The 16,685-nt window shown below is 33.5% G+C and overlaps 3 protein-coding genes across 5 annotated transcripts; all 3 read right to left on the bottom strand.

Moving 5' to 3' along the window:
- Positions 1 to 1,576: 1,576 nt before the first annotated feature.
- Positions 1,577 to 4,587, bottom strand: LOC106763964. Of its 2 annotated transcripts, none has more exons than XM_014648151.2 (2): positions 4,382 to 4,587; positions 1,577 to 3,167 (listed from the first exon to the last, which is right to left on the bottom strand). In XM_014648151.2, the coding sequence occupies exon 2, from the start codon at positions 3,126 to 3,128 to the stop codon at positions 2,607 to 2,609; it is 522 nt and encodes a 173-aa protein (XP_014503637.1). In that variant the 5' UTR covers positions 3,129 to 3,167; positions 4,382 to 4,587; the 3' UTR covers positions 1,577 to 2,606. The 2 variants fall into 2 exon arrangements, with proteins under 2 accessions (XP_014503637.1, XP_014503636.1); XM_014648150.2 differs by having other exon boundaries at positions 4,221 to 4,583.
- Positions 4,588 to 6,366: 1,779 nt separating this feature from the next.
- On the bottom strand, positions 6,367 to 13,603 carry LOC106764943 (DNA polymerase I A, chloroplastic/mitochondrial). 2 transcript variants are annotated; one of them, XM_014649399.2, is made up of 12 exons: positions 13,451 to 13,603; positions 12,131 to 12,926; positions 11,764 to 11,955; positions 10,216 to 10,895; positions 9,541 to 9,979; positions 8,924 to 9,019; positions 8,559 to 8,651; positions 8,284 to 8,478; positions 7,737 to 7,829; positions 7,442 to 7,654; positions 7,201 to 7,290; positions 6,367 to 6,992 (listed from the first exon to the last, which is right to left on the bottom strand). In XM_014649399.2, exons 1-12 carry the CDS (start codon positions 13,549 to 13,551, stop codon positions 6,831 to 6,833), a joined length of 3,150 nt encoding a protein of 1,049 aa, XP_014504885.1. In that variant the 5' UTR covers positions 13,552 to 13,603; the 3' UTR covers positions 6,367 to 6,830. The 2 variants fall into 2 exon arrangements, 1 of the variants encoding a protein (XP_014504885.1); XR_002668114.1 differs by lacking the exons at positions 6,367 to 6,992; positions 7,201 to 7,290 and having other exon boundaries at positions 7,512 to 7,654; positions 7,737 to 7,851.
- A 673-nt stretch (positions 13,604 to 14,276) lies between these two features.
- On the bottom strand, positions 14,277 to 16,577 carry LOC106764106 (probable serine/threonine-protein kinase PBL23). The gene is made up of 5 exons (XM_014648332.2): positions 16,188 to 16,577; positions 15,814 to 15,995; positions 15,511 to 15,700; positions 15,043 to 15,434; positions 14,277 to 14,723 (listed from the first exon to the last, which is right to left on the bottom strand). The coding sequence occupies exons 1-5, from the start codon at positions 16,309 to 16,311 to the stop codon at positions 14,472 to 14,474; spliced, it is 1,140 nt and encodes a 379-aa protein (XP_014503818.1). The 5' UTR covers positions 16,312 to 16,577; the 3' UTR covers positions 14,277 to 14,471.
- Between the last annotated feature and the right edge of the window lie 108 nt (positions 16,578 to 16,685).

Below are 16,685 nucleotides of genomic sequence, written 5' to 3'. Positions count from 1 at the left end.
AACTAAGGTGTTAAAAACTGAATCATATCAATAATGTCTCCCAAATCGAAAGCTCATCAAGTAAAAGTATCAAATTCTACATCAATTATTGTTTTAATTAAACAAAAAATAGATTTTGGTATATTAAAACTACAAATGGTAGAATAGATTTTTAAGTCGAAGAATAAAATCTGAGAAGATTAGCGTAGTAAAATCCTGTTGAATAATGTCTGCTTATTAATTTAAGGTTTTGTAAAATTAAATATTTTGTTTCAAATAAAATAAAAGTGAACAATGTAAGATAAAGAAACAAAATAATAAAATAAATAGTAAAAGATAAAAATAAAAAATATATTCTCTCTACAAGTTGCTAAGCAGTTTTTTAAGCACTTGAAGAATTAACATGTAGATTAAAAAGGATGTAATAAAACATGATATGTAAAAACATAAGGTGTGGGTTTTAAAAAAATTATACATATATATATGAAACATGGTTTAACACAAAAGAAATAAACACTGTAATTAAAAAAAATCAACACTATAATTAAAAAAGGTTATATCTATTCATTTTTTTTAAGTTTGAGATAAAAATATATTGAAGTTTGAGAAAAAAAATAATTATAATTTTAAGATCTTTCTTATTTAGAAATTCAAGAATAATCTTAAGTGAATGTTGACACTTTGAAATATGATGGTAACATTATTTGATAAAAAGATACCTCAAATTATAACTCACCCAGATATGTGAGATGGATTTCACATTCAAACGTAACAATCCAGAGAGGTTTGTCTTTTCAATATTTTATTATTGCTCAGAGTTGTTAGTTTGATTAATATAAATAAATATTTTTATTTATTAATTTATTAATATGTATGTTTATAAATATGAATCTAGATTTTATATTCTTTGTCTATTTTATTTATTAACATTTACACCACTATTATTTAATATTTATATAATTATAATTTATTTTTTAATTGATATTTAATATTGGATGAAAGATGTGTATATTGAATATTTGATATTATCTTTTTATTTTAATTTTAATTTTTTGTAAAAAAATTATTTACTTATTATTTAAAATAGTAAAAAGTAATATATATATATATATATATATATATATATATATATATATATATATATATATATATATATATATATATAAAATTGACATAGAGAGGATGAGACAAAAAATCTATATAATGATTATCATAGATTTTACTTCAAACATAAGAATAAGATAGTCAAACCCACTAATATCTTTTGTTGTTATCCCATCATGATTAGATGTAAACGAAATCATTTTGAATGGCCCATGACAGGAAATAAAAATAGAGATTTTCTTCTTCAATTTTTCACCACCTTCTAAACGATTTTAGTACATAACTATATTAGAAATTGGTCGACTTGACCATATTATTTTTAAATTAAATTTGTTGGAACTGGTTTAGGTTGAGTAATTCAAATTTTGAACCAAACTAAACTAAACTATTTCGATGTATCTAGGCTTTAATTTTGACATTATCCGATTCGCCAAACCTATGTCTCACCTATTTATAGTTACTTGTATTATCTCATCAAGAACAAAAATAGGTATAATTTTGAAAGAAATGGTATATTCTTAAAATGCAATGTATGGATAAAATAGTAAGGACCTGCTCCTTTTTCATGAATAGGACACTCCCTAGCTAAGTAGAATAGATCCAAGAAATGGATTCTATAATACTAAGAACAATTAAAATGGATAACATACTATAATACTATAGTTGCAAAACAGAAAAAATTGTAAAGATACATGAATCTTGCATCCTGGTTTTCTTTCTAGGTTGTATTCAAATCACAAGACTTATATGAGTCTATGTATGTGATTGTCTGTGACAAAGTGATTTTGCTTTCCTGATTTAGGTAGCCTGTGGAAGTGATCCTACTATCCCACCTAGCTGCTACTTTTATCTTTCACATGAATCCCATCAGATCCTACCATGTACTTAGGAACATGATGAAACTTAAAAAGGTGGTATAGTAGTTAGGAACTAAACTGTCATAACTGCAACCACATGAATGCAGTTTCACATCTTCACAGACCTGTGCCATGCATTTCAGATATACAACATAAAGTGAAGCATTCTTGTGAAACCACATCTCCTGCAACACAAGAAATGCCTCAGAGTCTCTGCAGTTTTCCCACTAGAACAAACACACAAACAACCTTTCATGAATCAAAACATCATGCTTTCTCCCCAACACAAACCAAACATAGCATGCATAAAGCCACTTCCTTTGACTCAAAAAATATGGCTGGATTTCCCCCAGTGGAAATAGGAACCCGAGGCACAGTAGCATCCCTCATAATGCAAGAAATTGAGTACTTCAGCAGGATTGATTCAAATTCACAAAGGAAAAAGACTCAAATCACAGAGGTGGGTTCCTCCGTTAGTAGTAGTACAAGTTCTAGAACCACTATTGCATCTACAGTAGAAGAAAGTACAAAGAAAAAGCGAGTGAGTAGCAGCAGGCTTTTACCAAGTATGTGTTCTGTGGTTGATGTATCAGACAATGGTAGGCCAAATGGGACCTCAGCTTTCGGTTACAGGAATCTGAAGTCTGACACAAAAAAATTCCAGGTTTAGATTATGCTCTCGGAGAGCTTTGAAAACCCAAGCTTCTTTAGACGACTTGCTAAGGGTGTAGCCCAAGCCTTTTCTGCACTCCCACATTTTATGTCCACAACTTCAACAATGTTAGGTATTTTTTTATCATTTTTCTCCCTCACTGGAGTTCTGCTCAATGAAGATTTATCAGAACTTAGCATCGGTATTGTCTGTGTGTTTCTGCCATTTGTTTTTGTTTTTGTTTTCTGGGGCATGCCATTGCCAGGGCCTCTACGGTTTGTGTTTCTACTGCTTCCACTGCTACTGGCTTCAACCGATGATTTTCTTGGTTGTAGTCTTTTTTGGGTTGCACTGCCACAGGGAACTGAAACAGGAAGTGTTTGAGTTTTAGTCCTTGTTGAAGATACCAGCTTCTTTGGGGCAGAAGGAACGTGATCCAATTCCCTTGTCATCAAGGAGCTGATTGTTCCAGTGGTTCCAAGCTTGATGGATCCTCCTCCACCTTTTACAACCTCCACAGTCTGAGCCATGCTCATATTATGAGATTGATGCCCTCACCAGAATTATTCAACGATCTGTTACACAAATTAGTGTCATCAGTGATCTCAGATGTAAAGCTATAAACTTCTCACAAATTTTTTAATTTGGTTATTCTTCTTATATTTACATGATCGGACAAACTTTTCTGCAAACAAACGACTTACACGAGTTAAATTAACTCTGAACACCTAACATTTTTCATCAATTATGAGAACTTCTGTAGAAGATGAAGTACATAAGTTAACTTTAACTCGTACAAGACACTCGATTCATTTGATCTTATTTTCTTCTCTTGTAATTCTTTGGGGAAATTAATCAAACAGGACTTGAGTTAGGATAAAACAAAGAGAAATGTGATAAATTATGCAAGAGTAAGAGGGATGGAGAGAGAAGTTGCTAAATTCACTTACAAAAACATGGTTCCAGCATCAAATCAAGAACAGCAGAACAGCAATTCCGAAATAATTGAAAAAANGTAACCCCCACTTAAAATAGACGATGATTCAAGTTGGTTCATTCATGAAATGCAGGTTAACAAGTTGAAGCATCACACACTGTGCATCACGATTTCATAACAAACAAGGTGTTCATAACATCATAACTTTAGGATGAGAATTAAAATTCAGTATAATAATCTATCATGACATCGTCGAACGAAAGCGGGGGAGAAAAAACAACCAACACACAAAGCAAAAAAAAAGAAAGAATGCCAAATCACCATGGTAGGCGAAAATGAATCAAATATAAATCACCATTCCTAGTTAAAAAAAAAAAAAACCCAGAGAAGGGTAAAAGGAACCCAACTCACCAAAACACAAGCAAAATCAAACGCAACAGTCATCAATTTTGACAACTTGAATAAACATACATATACTAAGAAAACCAACTTGAATAAAAGCAAAACAAGAATGTATTTGACTTCCAATTCAATCAAATTGCCTCACTTCAAAGAGTGGCAATCTAATTCCAAGAAGTAACAATCCATCACTACAGCACAGTGCAGAAGAAAGAAACAGCATTTTAGATCCGCAAGAGAGGCACGAAAGATGAAATAAAAGGGGAAAACAAAAATTGGGTATTGTACGCACTGCAAGTTTATGGCTCCACACGTTTGCAAAGTTGCAGATTTGAAACAGACCCATCAGAGGAGGGAACTTTTTTGTGCTAAAATTGAGTGAAAGTGAAAGTTGGGAATGAAGAAGATGAAGAAATTAGTGTTCTACAAAATATCATATCTACTCCAACCTACTTTATTTGACTCTCTGTGTGTGTCTTGTTTTGGACCGTGCGCATCCAATGCTCTTGATTTGACTCATAAGCATCGTCGTGCAAAGGTTAACTTCGCCACCAAATTTTCACAACTCATTATGGGCAAATCAAATCATAATCATGAAGGCAAAACACTCTGAAAATTATTTTTTATTACTTTATTCAATTCACTTTCATGATTCTATTGAGTTTCTTTCATAAATCTTAATCAATTTGTGTATTTTTTTTTTTCATAAAAAAGAAAAACTGCAACTTCTAGAGAAAATGACGTAAAATAAGTTATCCAAAATCGAACTTTGAGATCCCAAGAGAGAAAAGTGCAAAAGTCAGAAAATGAAGTTGAGAGTTTGCTAAAACTCAGATCACGTGGCCTACAAACCGCCCAAGGAGACAGGAACCCACTTATTACTTACCTGTTCCAAATACTATAATGTTTTTTTTTTATATATATATTATTACTTAAAAATTGCATCTTTGAAACAGACCCAAAACCAAACTGGTATCTGCATTTTGGGATGAAGGAAATGTATGAAGTGATTGAACTTTTCATTCAAAAGAAAAAAGTATTTATCTTACGTTGTTTTTCATAAATAATTAATATTATGTGAGCTTTCTGAAAAGGTTGGATAATTTTTCAGCAATTTGATGAGTTTAAAAAGCTTTTAATTTGTCTGGTAGAAAATTCCCTCTCTCAGTAAATAGCATCGATTGTTGACAGAATGTGATGTGTCTGTCATAGCTTAGCAGGCATTATTTGACAAACTCTGCGCGTCTCATTATGGAGTCTGAACTCTTTTACAAATTTGTTTTTCATAAATACTTTATTCATAAATTCAGTGATATTTTTAATTAAAAATTGATATATATAATTTTAATAATGATTCTTATAATGGACTATAATTTTATATAATTTACTATTAAATTTTAAGAAATTAATATCATATTAAAAATAAAATTTAAAATATATTTACAAATTTGTATCATATGTTTAAATTTATTTGGATTTTTCGTATACTGTCAGATATGATTTATTTTTTCTGGGCCATACATGAATTCTAGTGTCCGTTCTTTGAAGAAGTTAATCACAAGATTAATACCGATTTTATAGATGAAATAATGTAATAATAAAGATTAAGAATAGTAGCAGAATTCATAGAAAAAGATATTGCAGTTCGCAAAACAGTGATATGATTTAATTTACACTGTTAGGAGTGTAACACAATAAATGAGTTTTCTATTTATGTGAAAAGTTTGTTAAGTAAGTTTAGAGAAACAAAAAACTATAATTATTTGTAGTGAGAGTTAATTCATAATACTTAGCACTCCACATTAGAATATACTAGAAATTTCTAAAAAATTTAAATATTTTCTATATATTTTGAAACAAAGTTTCTAAATTTTGTAAAGGTTTTTTTCTGTCTCGGCCTTTTGTCTTTCTTTGATAATGTTTCTTACAAGATTCATTGAAGTACTTTGATTCTAATAATTTCTCTCATTTTCTTAAAGTATTTCCTATTTTTATTCATGTTTTCACATGCAACTCTAGAAAAATAATTAATAAATAATCCCATTCAATAAATATACAACCTTGTGACTACACGATGGAAGATTTTTAAAAATATTATTCTAATAAGATTAATATCATTGTTTGATTACTACACAAAATCTGTTTGATTCTTTGATACAATTTTAATTAAGTATTCACTTTTTTTTGTGACATATTAAGAGTTCATCCTTTGGTTTATGGTTTCATTCTTTCTATATATCATTTGCTCCTCCTATTCATAAGGTCGTTATCACATAATTCATTTGTACAGAATATCATAAATTCACAATACTGTTCTGATATTACTGAAAATTGTCGGTGGTTGAGATAATTTGTGCTTGAAAAGTGCTGTTTGACGGTGCAGATATCATAGCATTACATGATGTTTCTACAATCAACAAGTGTGTTTTTGCAACAGATGAACAGAAATGCAGATAAATTCATTTTATAATAATCTATATACAATATTGATATGGTTTGCATCAACCAAAAAGACCAAACTGGTACATGATGCAAGGCATAAAAGAAAAACATGACAACTGAAGTAAAAAGCCGAGGCCAGTAACTTTGGCCTTTTTCTTCCTTCAAAGTTTCAAGGTGGTGGGCTTTGGTATTACCAAAACATCACACTGGAAATTCTCTAAAAAAGTGCCATGCTTTGGTGTTACCAAAATATCACAAATGACTTCCTAGGACGTACAAAATCTCTATAAAAATCAAGCACATGAAGATATCTATGGCTTATTTGCCTTGAAAGTAGAGGCAGCAGAGTAGTGGCATCTTTGGTTTGTAACAACCATAGGAGCAAGCAGAAAAAGCTATCTGAATGAGAAAACATCTCTAAACTGAACAGCAATGGCTTTTTTGCCGTACAAGGGAGTACCTATTTCCCAGCATACCAGTTCTGAGCACACTTGGCATCAACAGATAGGTCAACTTTAAGAATGTTCTTGCCATTGAAGGGTTTGGACATGCACTCAACAACTATGGACTTTGCAACCTCAGCCGATTCAGTTGGTCCTTCCAATATGACCTCATCATGAACCTGCTTTGTCAAATCCAATATTTTAGTGAAAATGTAACAAGTTTGGAAATAGATATCTGAAACTATTCAGATATGGAATAACTCAAATTATTGAATCAAGACTCAAGGAGAATGTGGCAAGTGAGAGCAGGTGTAATTTGAACACACGTTCCACTAAAAGGAAAGCAAGAAAAATTAAAAATGAAAAATATATGGAGCACTAAATTACCTGTAGAAGTAATTTCCAGCCAAGTTCCTTTAACTGCTTATTCTTGGAAATTTGCAACATGGCACACATGGCAACATCAGCCGCACTACCCTGTTGAATACCACAAATCAGAAACCAAAAAGAAAGGTCTGCATGTGGTAATGGCATCTCAACTGAAAGCATTGGGCTATTATTATGATAGTAAAAGCAGTGAAACCCTGTTTGGTCATGCAAGCATGTATTTATTTTAAGAGTTAAGGACCTGCACTGGAGTATTGATAGCAGCTCTCTCAATGTGACCTTTCTGATATGTGTTGGCTTGGGCCATCAAAGGGAACCGTCGTGCTCGCCCTAGCAATGTGTGTACACAATGTAACTCGTGAGCTTCCTTTTTACGCTCCTCTTGCCATTGTAAAACCTCTTTTCTATCATTGTACCAAAGGTCAACTGTTTTCTTAGCATCTTTCACAGAAACCTGAGAGTGGACAATCAAATAATAAATCACAGACACTTGCCACCTGCGTAAACCCCTTATAATAAGTAAGAGTTCAGGGTACCTTCCAATCCTTGGAAAGCCCAACTGGTGTCTTCCCATATGCAATTGAGAAGTTAAGCATTTTAGCTTTTCTTCTTTCAGAAGCAAAGGCATCCTGACATGGAAAGGGAGAAAAACTAAAAACATAATCAAATTATGAAACAGTTTTTATAACTTATAACAATAAACTGCTAAAACAGGCTTTTCCATATCTTGAGGGTCAGGCATTAAATGAAGCCAAACTGCTGAAACAAGCTTTAGTTATTCCTGGTGTTTTCGTATTTACTTCTATTAATATAATTAATATTATTAAAAGAATTATACATCGAAAAACTCTGAATCCTCATGTTTGGAAGCCTATCACAAATAAACTGCAATCCTTCTATTACCACTGTTCCATGTTATGCTTTCCCCCAAAACAGTGTTCTGACATGCAGTACTTGTAAATTATTTTTGTGGGGAAGTACACAAGTTATGTGTCTTTGTTCCAATTCTTAATGAAATATATTTATATTATTTTGCTTTTGATGGATCTATGCTCAATCAGAGTACTAGTAGCAGACAGTTACCTTTAAAAGAGGAACTGGGGGTTTATCTTCACCAGGCTTAGGATGCCACTCAAGAAGCACTTCCTTTTTCTCAACTGCTTCACGAATAAATGGGTACATATTCATTGCAGTCCTTGAATGAAAATCTCCACCAGCTTTAAAAGCTTCCAACATGCTCTTACAGTCTGCAAGGTGAGCCAGAATCCTAAGTTCCAGCTGTAACAATATAGAAGGCTGTTAACTGAATGAAAGTTATTGAAAATAGCTTAGTTAGATAGACAATATAGACTATTAACCTGCCCATAATCAGCAACTATAAGGGAATTCCCAGGTGAAGCAATGAATGCTTGACGGATTTTGTATCGGTCTTTTTCCAGAGCAGGTTGATTCTAATTCACAAAGTGTATGTGTTAGATTCTATTCCGTTTTAAAAGTCAATGATTAATCTACTAAATGTAATACCCATATGTGAATGTCCAAATGCAAATTGAAAATGACTGTATGACACCAATTAGTGAAAACACAAGCACGCATATCATGCTAAATGGTCAAATCTCAATGTATAGTACTTAAAAATTTCAAGTTCACAACTACTGTTAAAATGAAATTTCCTAACCAAAATCATAAGACTTCTCTGATAAATATTGAAAATTAGAATAACCTGCAGATTTGGCCTTCTTGCTGACAATCGCCCTGTCTCTGTGTTGATATTTAAGGAACAATGAACACGAAGATCTTTACCAGATATATTTTGTCCCTGACAAAGAGAAAATGAAGCTATTAGAGAGCACATATAAAGTGCTTCATTGCAAAAATACAGACATATATTTACTTAATTAAGCATACAAAAAATCAGCATGGACTCAAGGAAATAATTTCTCTTGGCATATCCAAGCAATGGAGAACCGAATACCGACATTCTCAAATGAGTATTTTAATAGCTCAAGATACTATGGTACACTTGTTAAGTTGTTAAGCATTTCATTTGGCCTTCTCAAATGTCGGTTTGTTAAATATTTTAATACCAAATACATTTGGCCTTCTCAAATGTGGGTTTGATGCCCAGTTGACTTGTTAAGCATTTCATCAGCCGATGTTATATATGATTAACAAATAACCGTTTAAAAACGTCCTCTTTTGGAAAATGAATAGAAAACATCTTTAATTTTTTACAGACAATATGTATTATGTTGCAGTTTTTATACAGGGTTCAAAATAAAGAGATTTCAAGCAAGCTCAAGAAACTTCAAATTGAAAACCAAACAATAAAAAAAGTACCTGAAGGGGAAGGATGAAGTTAGATATCAAAGAGTTGATAGAACAAACTTGACATAAAGCAGCAATTGCATGGCAAGCTTCTCTCCCTTCTTCCTCTGTTGGAAAGGCAGCATAGGCTGTTCCATATGCAGATGAATCAATTTTTAGGGGTGCAACTTGATTTTGAGAAGTATTTCCATCTTCACCAAGTTCCAAGTTACAATCCTCATCAAAAAAGTCATAATCTGCAGAAATTTTTCCAGCCATGGCCTTTAAAGCATCACCACTAACTGATGGCCAACCAGTTGCTGTGTACATCTCAGTCTTCAAGTTATAACCTAGGCTCGTCACCTTTATATCACGAAATTTTTTCGGAGCCTTCTTGCCTTCTTCAATCACATTATCAACATTGGGAATTTTGAATATTCGTTCAGTTGGAAGTGCCAGATTGGAGTCCTTTCTGTAAATGAAGAATGGGATAAATGAAAATTAAAGTTTTACTTCAATCTTACGCCCTTAAGCTACTTAGGGGTAAACAGCAAAGTTCATAAAATATCAAGGTAGGTACTAGTATTAACATTCAGTAATAAATTAAAGTTACAAATAGCAAAAATACATCAGTTTTTTACTAGCAAATCGTTAATATATTAAGATTGAAAAAAAAAATGCTGCACGTAAGATTTTAAAAATGTTCACCTGTTCAAAGTGCCACCAAATAGTAGCTGGCGCAACTGTGAATCACTTCCCACATTCATATATTGGGCATCTGGACAATACCTACTTGCCCATTTCCGGAATCTATTAGCAGCTACCTCTTCCTCTACTTTGGCCACCTTTTCTATGCTTTCAAGATAAGCCCGATCAACTAGCATTCCCTCAGACTCCATCATGACTAGAAGCTCACCAAATGGCCGCCAATATTCATTGTAGAAATCAAACATGGTTTTCCCATACACTGGCACACCATCGAATTTCCAGGGCATGTCTGAAAGGTGGCCCTTTAGGCTCTCATACAGCTTCAAAGTGCTGCTAGCATCCAGGGCAGAATAGCATATCCAAGGTATACGCTCATTTCTCTGTAGCTCTTCAACAGGAGCAATGACACTTGTTTTACCCTCGGATCCATCCTTTTTCAATTTTTTCTTACTAAATATAGTTTTCATTGAGACCTTACCAATCAAATCCTTTTGATGGTTCAGCTTAGTCCTAGACATGACCCTTCTGTCACCTGTAAGCCCTTCAAGAGAATAACCTCCATCTAAAAGTCTAGAAGAATCCCATAATCGTGCCATGTGCATTGTATCAGCATGGAATCCAGAAACTTTGAACCCATAATTCTCTATAACATGACAGTCAAAGCTATAATTATGCCAGACCTACAGAATATACCAGTGACTCAGTTATTTCAAATGTGGTTGGTAATCTTTGTTCATGTACATAGACGAATCCAGAAATTTAACGGCAATATGATTTTATAAAAAAAATAGATTTAACTTTTTTACTCTAGGTAGAATAATATCACCGGGAAATCCTTCACTAATAAAGAGACCTGGGGGAAAAAGTAAAGAAGTTTTTCGTCCCAACAATTAGCACATTGAGGAGAGGGAGGGGTGAATATTTGCAAGGCTTAACCCCGAACAACTCTAGACGAGTATTTTAATTACCAAGGTCTACAAGAAACCATTCCCCTGTCCTTCAAGAAGTCATACCTGCATGACCTATGGAGAGGATCCAGCATTCTGCATGCTGGTTTGGGAGAGGGTTCATGGACGAAACTGGAATTAATTTATTGTCATTCCATATGTGCTCAAGTAGTGGAATGAGTGAAAAGGGAATTGGACAAAAAAAGATATCAAGTCAACAAAACAGAAGCATCAGATTGTCTGCTATGGAATGGATTAATACAGAATGAGCAACTTTTTCATATCTTATGAACTGAACAAGGAGTAGTGACTTTTTTATAGCTATGTTTATGCAAAAGAATCAGAAAAATATAAAAGGAAACATACCACTAAACCCATAGTAAAAATCAATATGATTGCTGTATAATATGACACCAAACTTTTCGATTACCCAAGGTAATTTTAGACCAGACAGTAGCTTATTTTCATAACTATTACATATCATAACTAGTACGGCACATTTCATAGTACCAAGCATATAATTAAGACTTGAGAGGTTGCACATTGAGGCGAGTAATATGATTAAGACATAGAATGGAGGGAGGAAGAAAGAAAAGTTCACCTTCCTTATGGAAGAGTCACTAAAAAATTCGGCAAATTTTTCTAAAATCTCTTTGCCTCCACCATCAAGAACATCTACCCAGATACAGGACTTTCCACCTCCAAAATCAGCTTCTGGACCACAATAAATGCTGAAGCATATTATCTCACCATGATCTACAGGAGTTTCTTGTTTGACATCTATCTTGGCTACCTTTGAAGGCAATAAAATCAGCAGTTAATGTGTGCCACAAACACAAATTAGTTGAATTCATGTCCATAGTACGCAAACAGATACATGCACTAGAGTAAATGAGGAGATAATTGAGCTATATCTCTAGTGAAAAGGAACAACCATAATACACTAAAAACAGTGAAAAGACTAATACCTCTGTATCGCATGCATATATAAGATGCCTGTACTTTGTTGTGAGCATCTTGGAAACTTCCTCTGCAAGAGATATATTATCAACAACCAGAATATCTTCATAGATACTGCAGAGCCTATTCCGAAGGTTTATTTTGTCAGTACCACCTGCCTGTTTAGCAGATGTTACATTAATTGAATCTTTTGCAATTCCATCCAAACCATGATCACCATTGATTACAGTGATTTTCTCCTTACCAATTCCCAAAGTAGATTCGTTACACTGGCGGACCACCCTTTCAGAATCTACAAACACCTTTGATTTGTTTAATACAGAATACTTAACAGCAGATGAGACATGTTCCCGATGATCCTGCAGTATAATATCCCTGTCAAATTTATTTGAGCCGTCCATTTCCTTTTTGTTTTCTGTTAACTTATCTTTTGCTATAGTCCAGCCTCTACAATCACCACCAGACAATTTTTTGCCCACAGTGCTTGCGGAAAATCCATTATTGCAAGAAGCCACATCCGTCATCCTAACTTTCGTTTCACATGAACGCAAAGATTCCAGCTCTTCTTCCTCTGTCATCTCCTCCAGTGTGCCAGTCGATGCATTTGCAATTTTCACAGATGAAATGCAAACTGGACTTTTGCATGGAAAATCACGCTCATACCTTACGCCATTGTATTTACTTAGCCCCACAAATGTCCCTTTTGGACAGCATGAAAAATCTTCTCTAGATTGTACAGAATTTTCAAGCACAGAGCTGGTCCGGAGGCCATTGTATGAAATTTGGAACGACTGATTTTTTCTTCTGCAGTTCACATCATGCAACCAAAATAAAAATTCCAATCAATTAATGTAACAGCATTTTATCCAGCCATGTACTGGCCAAGAAAAAGCTCCATCTGTAGGCAACTATGGTAAAAAAAAAAAAAAACACATTTTATATCCCTTATTTCCACAATTACAAACAAAGCTGCCGATAAAAAAGAAAAAGCTAATCCCATGTGAGGGTGACATCCCTAATAATCCATTTCAGGTTCAGTAATCAACAAATTGGTAATTAAAGAAACAAAAAACAACACAATTAATGTTAATGCGAGGGTCAACCTTACAAACCACCGAAGAACAACAAGGCACTATGACCCATTAGACTGAAAAACACAATCAACATAGCTTACCGTGTGATAAAAAGACATTAGTTTCTTAAGAAAAAAGAAGAATACCCAGTTATAAAAGATGCAAAATTTGAAGATATTAAAGAGATGAGCAAGGTGAAGGCAACGAAAGACATGAACTTTCAAATGAAATAGAGAGAACGAAAGAAGGGTAAACCGTTGGAGTGACGGAGACGGTAAAAAGGAAAAGAGAGAGAAGGGGCGTGAGAAGCTGCGGCGGCATAAGGGACAGTGTGGCCTCAAAGCAGACACCTCCATTGAGGCAGCAGTCACCTCTCAACCAGTGCTCCCTCCACGCTCAAATAGATTACGAACCATCTACTTAAATATAATATATATATATATATATATATATATATATATAATATGCAATATAGTTTATAAATATAATTAAGGAGACAAAAAAGAAAAAATTAGAAAAACATTGGCCATCAACATTATTATTAAATAAAAAAATAGAAAATACGATTTTATCAGATTGTTTGCCACGTTATGGATGGCCAGGATGCCTCTAATAGTTATCGAAATTTCAGAAAGAATTGTTTTCTGTGTGTATTTTAAGTGATTATTGTGTTTTTTATGGAAAATTTGGTTGAACTTGCCTAATTTTTTTATTCATTGCTTTTAGATAAGTCTTATAATATAGATCATCTTTTCTTTTTTATTTCAGCACACTGTGTTTGGGATAGAATATTTAAAATGTAAACATTGTAAATAAAACCATATGGTTAAAAAGAAAACCTTATCCAAAAATTATTAATAATTTTTTTAAAAACAATTATGAATAAACAATGATCACAAAATAAATAATAAACTTAATTTTAGGATGTCAAATAAGTTAAATGAACCTCAGTAAATCTATCATTTAACTTATCAAAATGAGTTGGATTATTTTTTATAATTTAATTATTTAATTCTGATAACTCAACTTCCATAAGTTGTCAATTAATTACCTTAAGTAGGCAATTATGAATATGGTAGAAACCTTTTCATTTTATTATCAAAATCTAATGCTACTAATCACTAGATCATGAACAAGGAAAAACATGTAATAGTTCTGATTTTCATCATGCTATAGTAAAAAATTGTTACATTGATTCTCAAACTTCTTTAGCAGCTACAGTTTCATTCATTGTTCTTAATGTTCTATAATCCTATACCATTTCAGATTCCTTCTGTTAACTGCGTTCTTTGTCCTCCAAAAAAGTGTCTGTTGCATGTTGCTGTTTTCCCACTTGCATCTGCGTCTTGGCTAAAACATCAATGGCTGTAACCACGTCACTGATCAAAGGTCGAGTATGTGCTTCCTCCTGAAGGCACATTGCTGCAACTGCTAGTGCTTGGTGTAGACCCTTTGCTGGGTAGTTCCCTTTCAGCAATGGATCAGCCATTGATGTAAACTTCCTTCTGTCTTTGAATAGTGGTTGTGCCTGAAAACAACAAACATTATGAACTCAATTGCTCATCATTTCTGCATATTGGTGGTCTAAGCACAAATTTTTCAACTAGTTTTATATTGGACATGTTATAAAGTTGGGTTAAATATGGTTTAGTCATTAAACTTAGACGCAAATTTGAAATTTATCTTTATCCAAACTTTGAACATGTTTCAATTCAAAGGTTAGTCTGAAATGTTTAACAAGTAAAAAATATTAACTCATTGGATTAAAAAGATTATATCTATTCATTTGTTAAGCTTAAGAATCAAACTGTATCAAAATTTGAAACAGAAACGAATTCCTGACATACCCAAGTGACTAAGTTTTGCTCCTCAGATGATCTTGATTGATCAAGTACTCTTCTTCCTGTGATCATCTCTAGAAATACCACTCCGAAGCTGTATATATCTGATTTTGTAGTCAATTGGCCTGTTGAGGCATACTCAGGAGCACAATAGCCATAAGTTCCCATCACCCTGGTGGATACATGAGTTTTATCACCAGTTGGACCAAGCTTTGCAAGTCCAAAATCAGAGAGCTTTGGATTGAAGTTTTCATCCAATAGTATGTTTGATGATTTGAAATCACGGTATATCACTGGTGGATTTGCTACCTCATGCAAGTATTCAAGTCCTTTAGCTGCACCTGCTGCTATGTTCATTCTGGTTTGCCAATCCAAAGGCTTTCTGTCCTCAGGTAGTTCTGTCAATCATTTTTCTTTTTGTATAAGTAATAAATTTCATTTCAAGACACTGTGTAATTAAGAAGCATTACTTACCAAGAAGGTGATCTTCTAAAGAACCATTCACCATGTATTCGTATACCAAAATCCTTTGTTCACCATCTGCACAATACCCTACCAAATTAACAAGGTTAGGGTGGTGCAAGAGACTCAAAATCAAAACCTCTACAAGAAATTCCCTGTTTCCTTGGAATCCATTCCTGTTAAGTTTCTTCACAGCAACAACCTGCATGAAAGTAACACAACATCAGAATCAGAAGGTTACTATTTATTAAGAACTCCAATGGATTTCTTTCTTGGCATAACATTCATATAGATATAGATGTGAATAAAAGCTACCTTGTTTATGCTTTTAATGCGTCCTTTATACACCCTTCCAAAGCCTCCTTCACCAATCATGTTCTCAGGGTGAAAATTCCCAGTTGCAACACATAGCTCATGATAAGAAAAAGTCTGAGAGGTAATATTCCCTCTTCCAATCTTTGCAATTTCTTGTTCTATGAACTTCCTCTTGCTGTTATCTGTGAGATAAATTGTCCAAGTTTTAGCCATTTGTAGGAAAAAACATGTCAAGTGTTTGATAAGTCTGAAATCTACTATATAGGCTCACTCTACGACCACTTTGCATCAGCATCATAGCAATCTAATGAGACATTAAATCGAGAAAAAATTTCCAGAAAAACAAAAATTTGCATTGGGGCTATGAAAAATACCAGGTTTAAAACACATGGTACCACATGATGGCATAGATTTTGCATGATTGAAGTCCCTGCTGCTCCCTCTGAAGGAGTTCTTGTTGATCTTCTCAGATGATGTGCAACATGAAAAGAAACTCATCTTCTCTTCCACCACTAAATATGTGATCTAACCAAACCCACATTTACATAATTTCAAAGTTGATGCATCTGCCTTCCAAATGCATGCAACCTTTGACACTCCAGAAGTGGCTGAAAATCAATCTAGGATATATTTTATTCAAACAATGGCTCTGCAGAAACCAAATTGGTCAGAAGTTCTGTTTTCACAGAAACTTCCCCCCACATGAGATGGTTACTTTAGCTTCAATGGTATTCAAAGGCCATAGTTAGGAAAATTATTATGACTTTGTCAAATATGGTAATCTAAAAATGACCGATAAGGAGTCAGTTTTCTTCAATATAGGATTTCATTAAGTGTTTTTTCTCTTAGCCTGCACTTTATTGTGCCAACCA

This window comes from Vigna radiata, chromosome 6 (assembly GCF_000741045.1).
Source record: "Vigna radiata var. radiata cultivar VC1973A chromosome 6, Vradiata_ver6, whole genome shotgun sequence".
Lineage (NCBI taxonomy): Eukaryota > Viridiplantae > Streptophyta > Magnoliopsida > Fabales > Fabaceae > Vigna > Vigna radiata.
The sequence above is the reverse complement of the archived record's forward strand: the minus strand, read 5'-3'. Positions and strand labels throughout refer to the sequence as shown.

Coding starts and splice junctions, on each gene's coding strand:
- LOC106763964 (XM_014648151.2), bottom strand. CDS start 3,128: ATGAGCATGGCTCAGACTGTGGAGGTTGTAAAAGGTGGAGGAGGATCC.
- LOC106764106 (XM_014648332.2), bottom strand. CDS start 16,311: ATGAGTTTCTTTTCATGTTGCACATCATCTGAGAAGATCAACAAGAAC. Junction 15,435..15,510: donor TTTAGAAGATCACCTTCTTG/GTAAGTAATGCT, acceptor AATGATTGACAG/AACTACCTGAGGACAGAAAG. Junction 14,724..15,042: donor AGCAAAACTTAGTCACTTGG/GTATGTCAGGAA, acceptor TGTTGTTTTCAG/GCACAACCACTATTCAAAGA.
- LOC106764943 (XM_014649399.2), bottom strand. CDS start 13,551: ATGGAGGTGTCTGCTTTGAGGCCACACTGTCCCTTATGCCGCCGCAGC. Junction 9,020..9,540: donor ACTTCATCCTTCCCCTTCAG/GTACTTTTTTTA, acceptor TCTCTTTGTCAG/GGACAAAATATATCTGGTAA. Junction 8,652..8,923: donor CAAGAAGGCCAAATCTGCAG/GTTATTCTAATT, acceptor TTTGTGAATTAG/AATCAACCTGCTCTGGAAAA.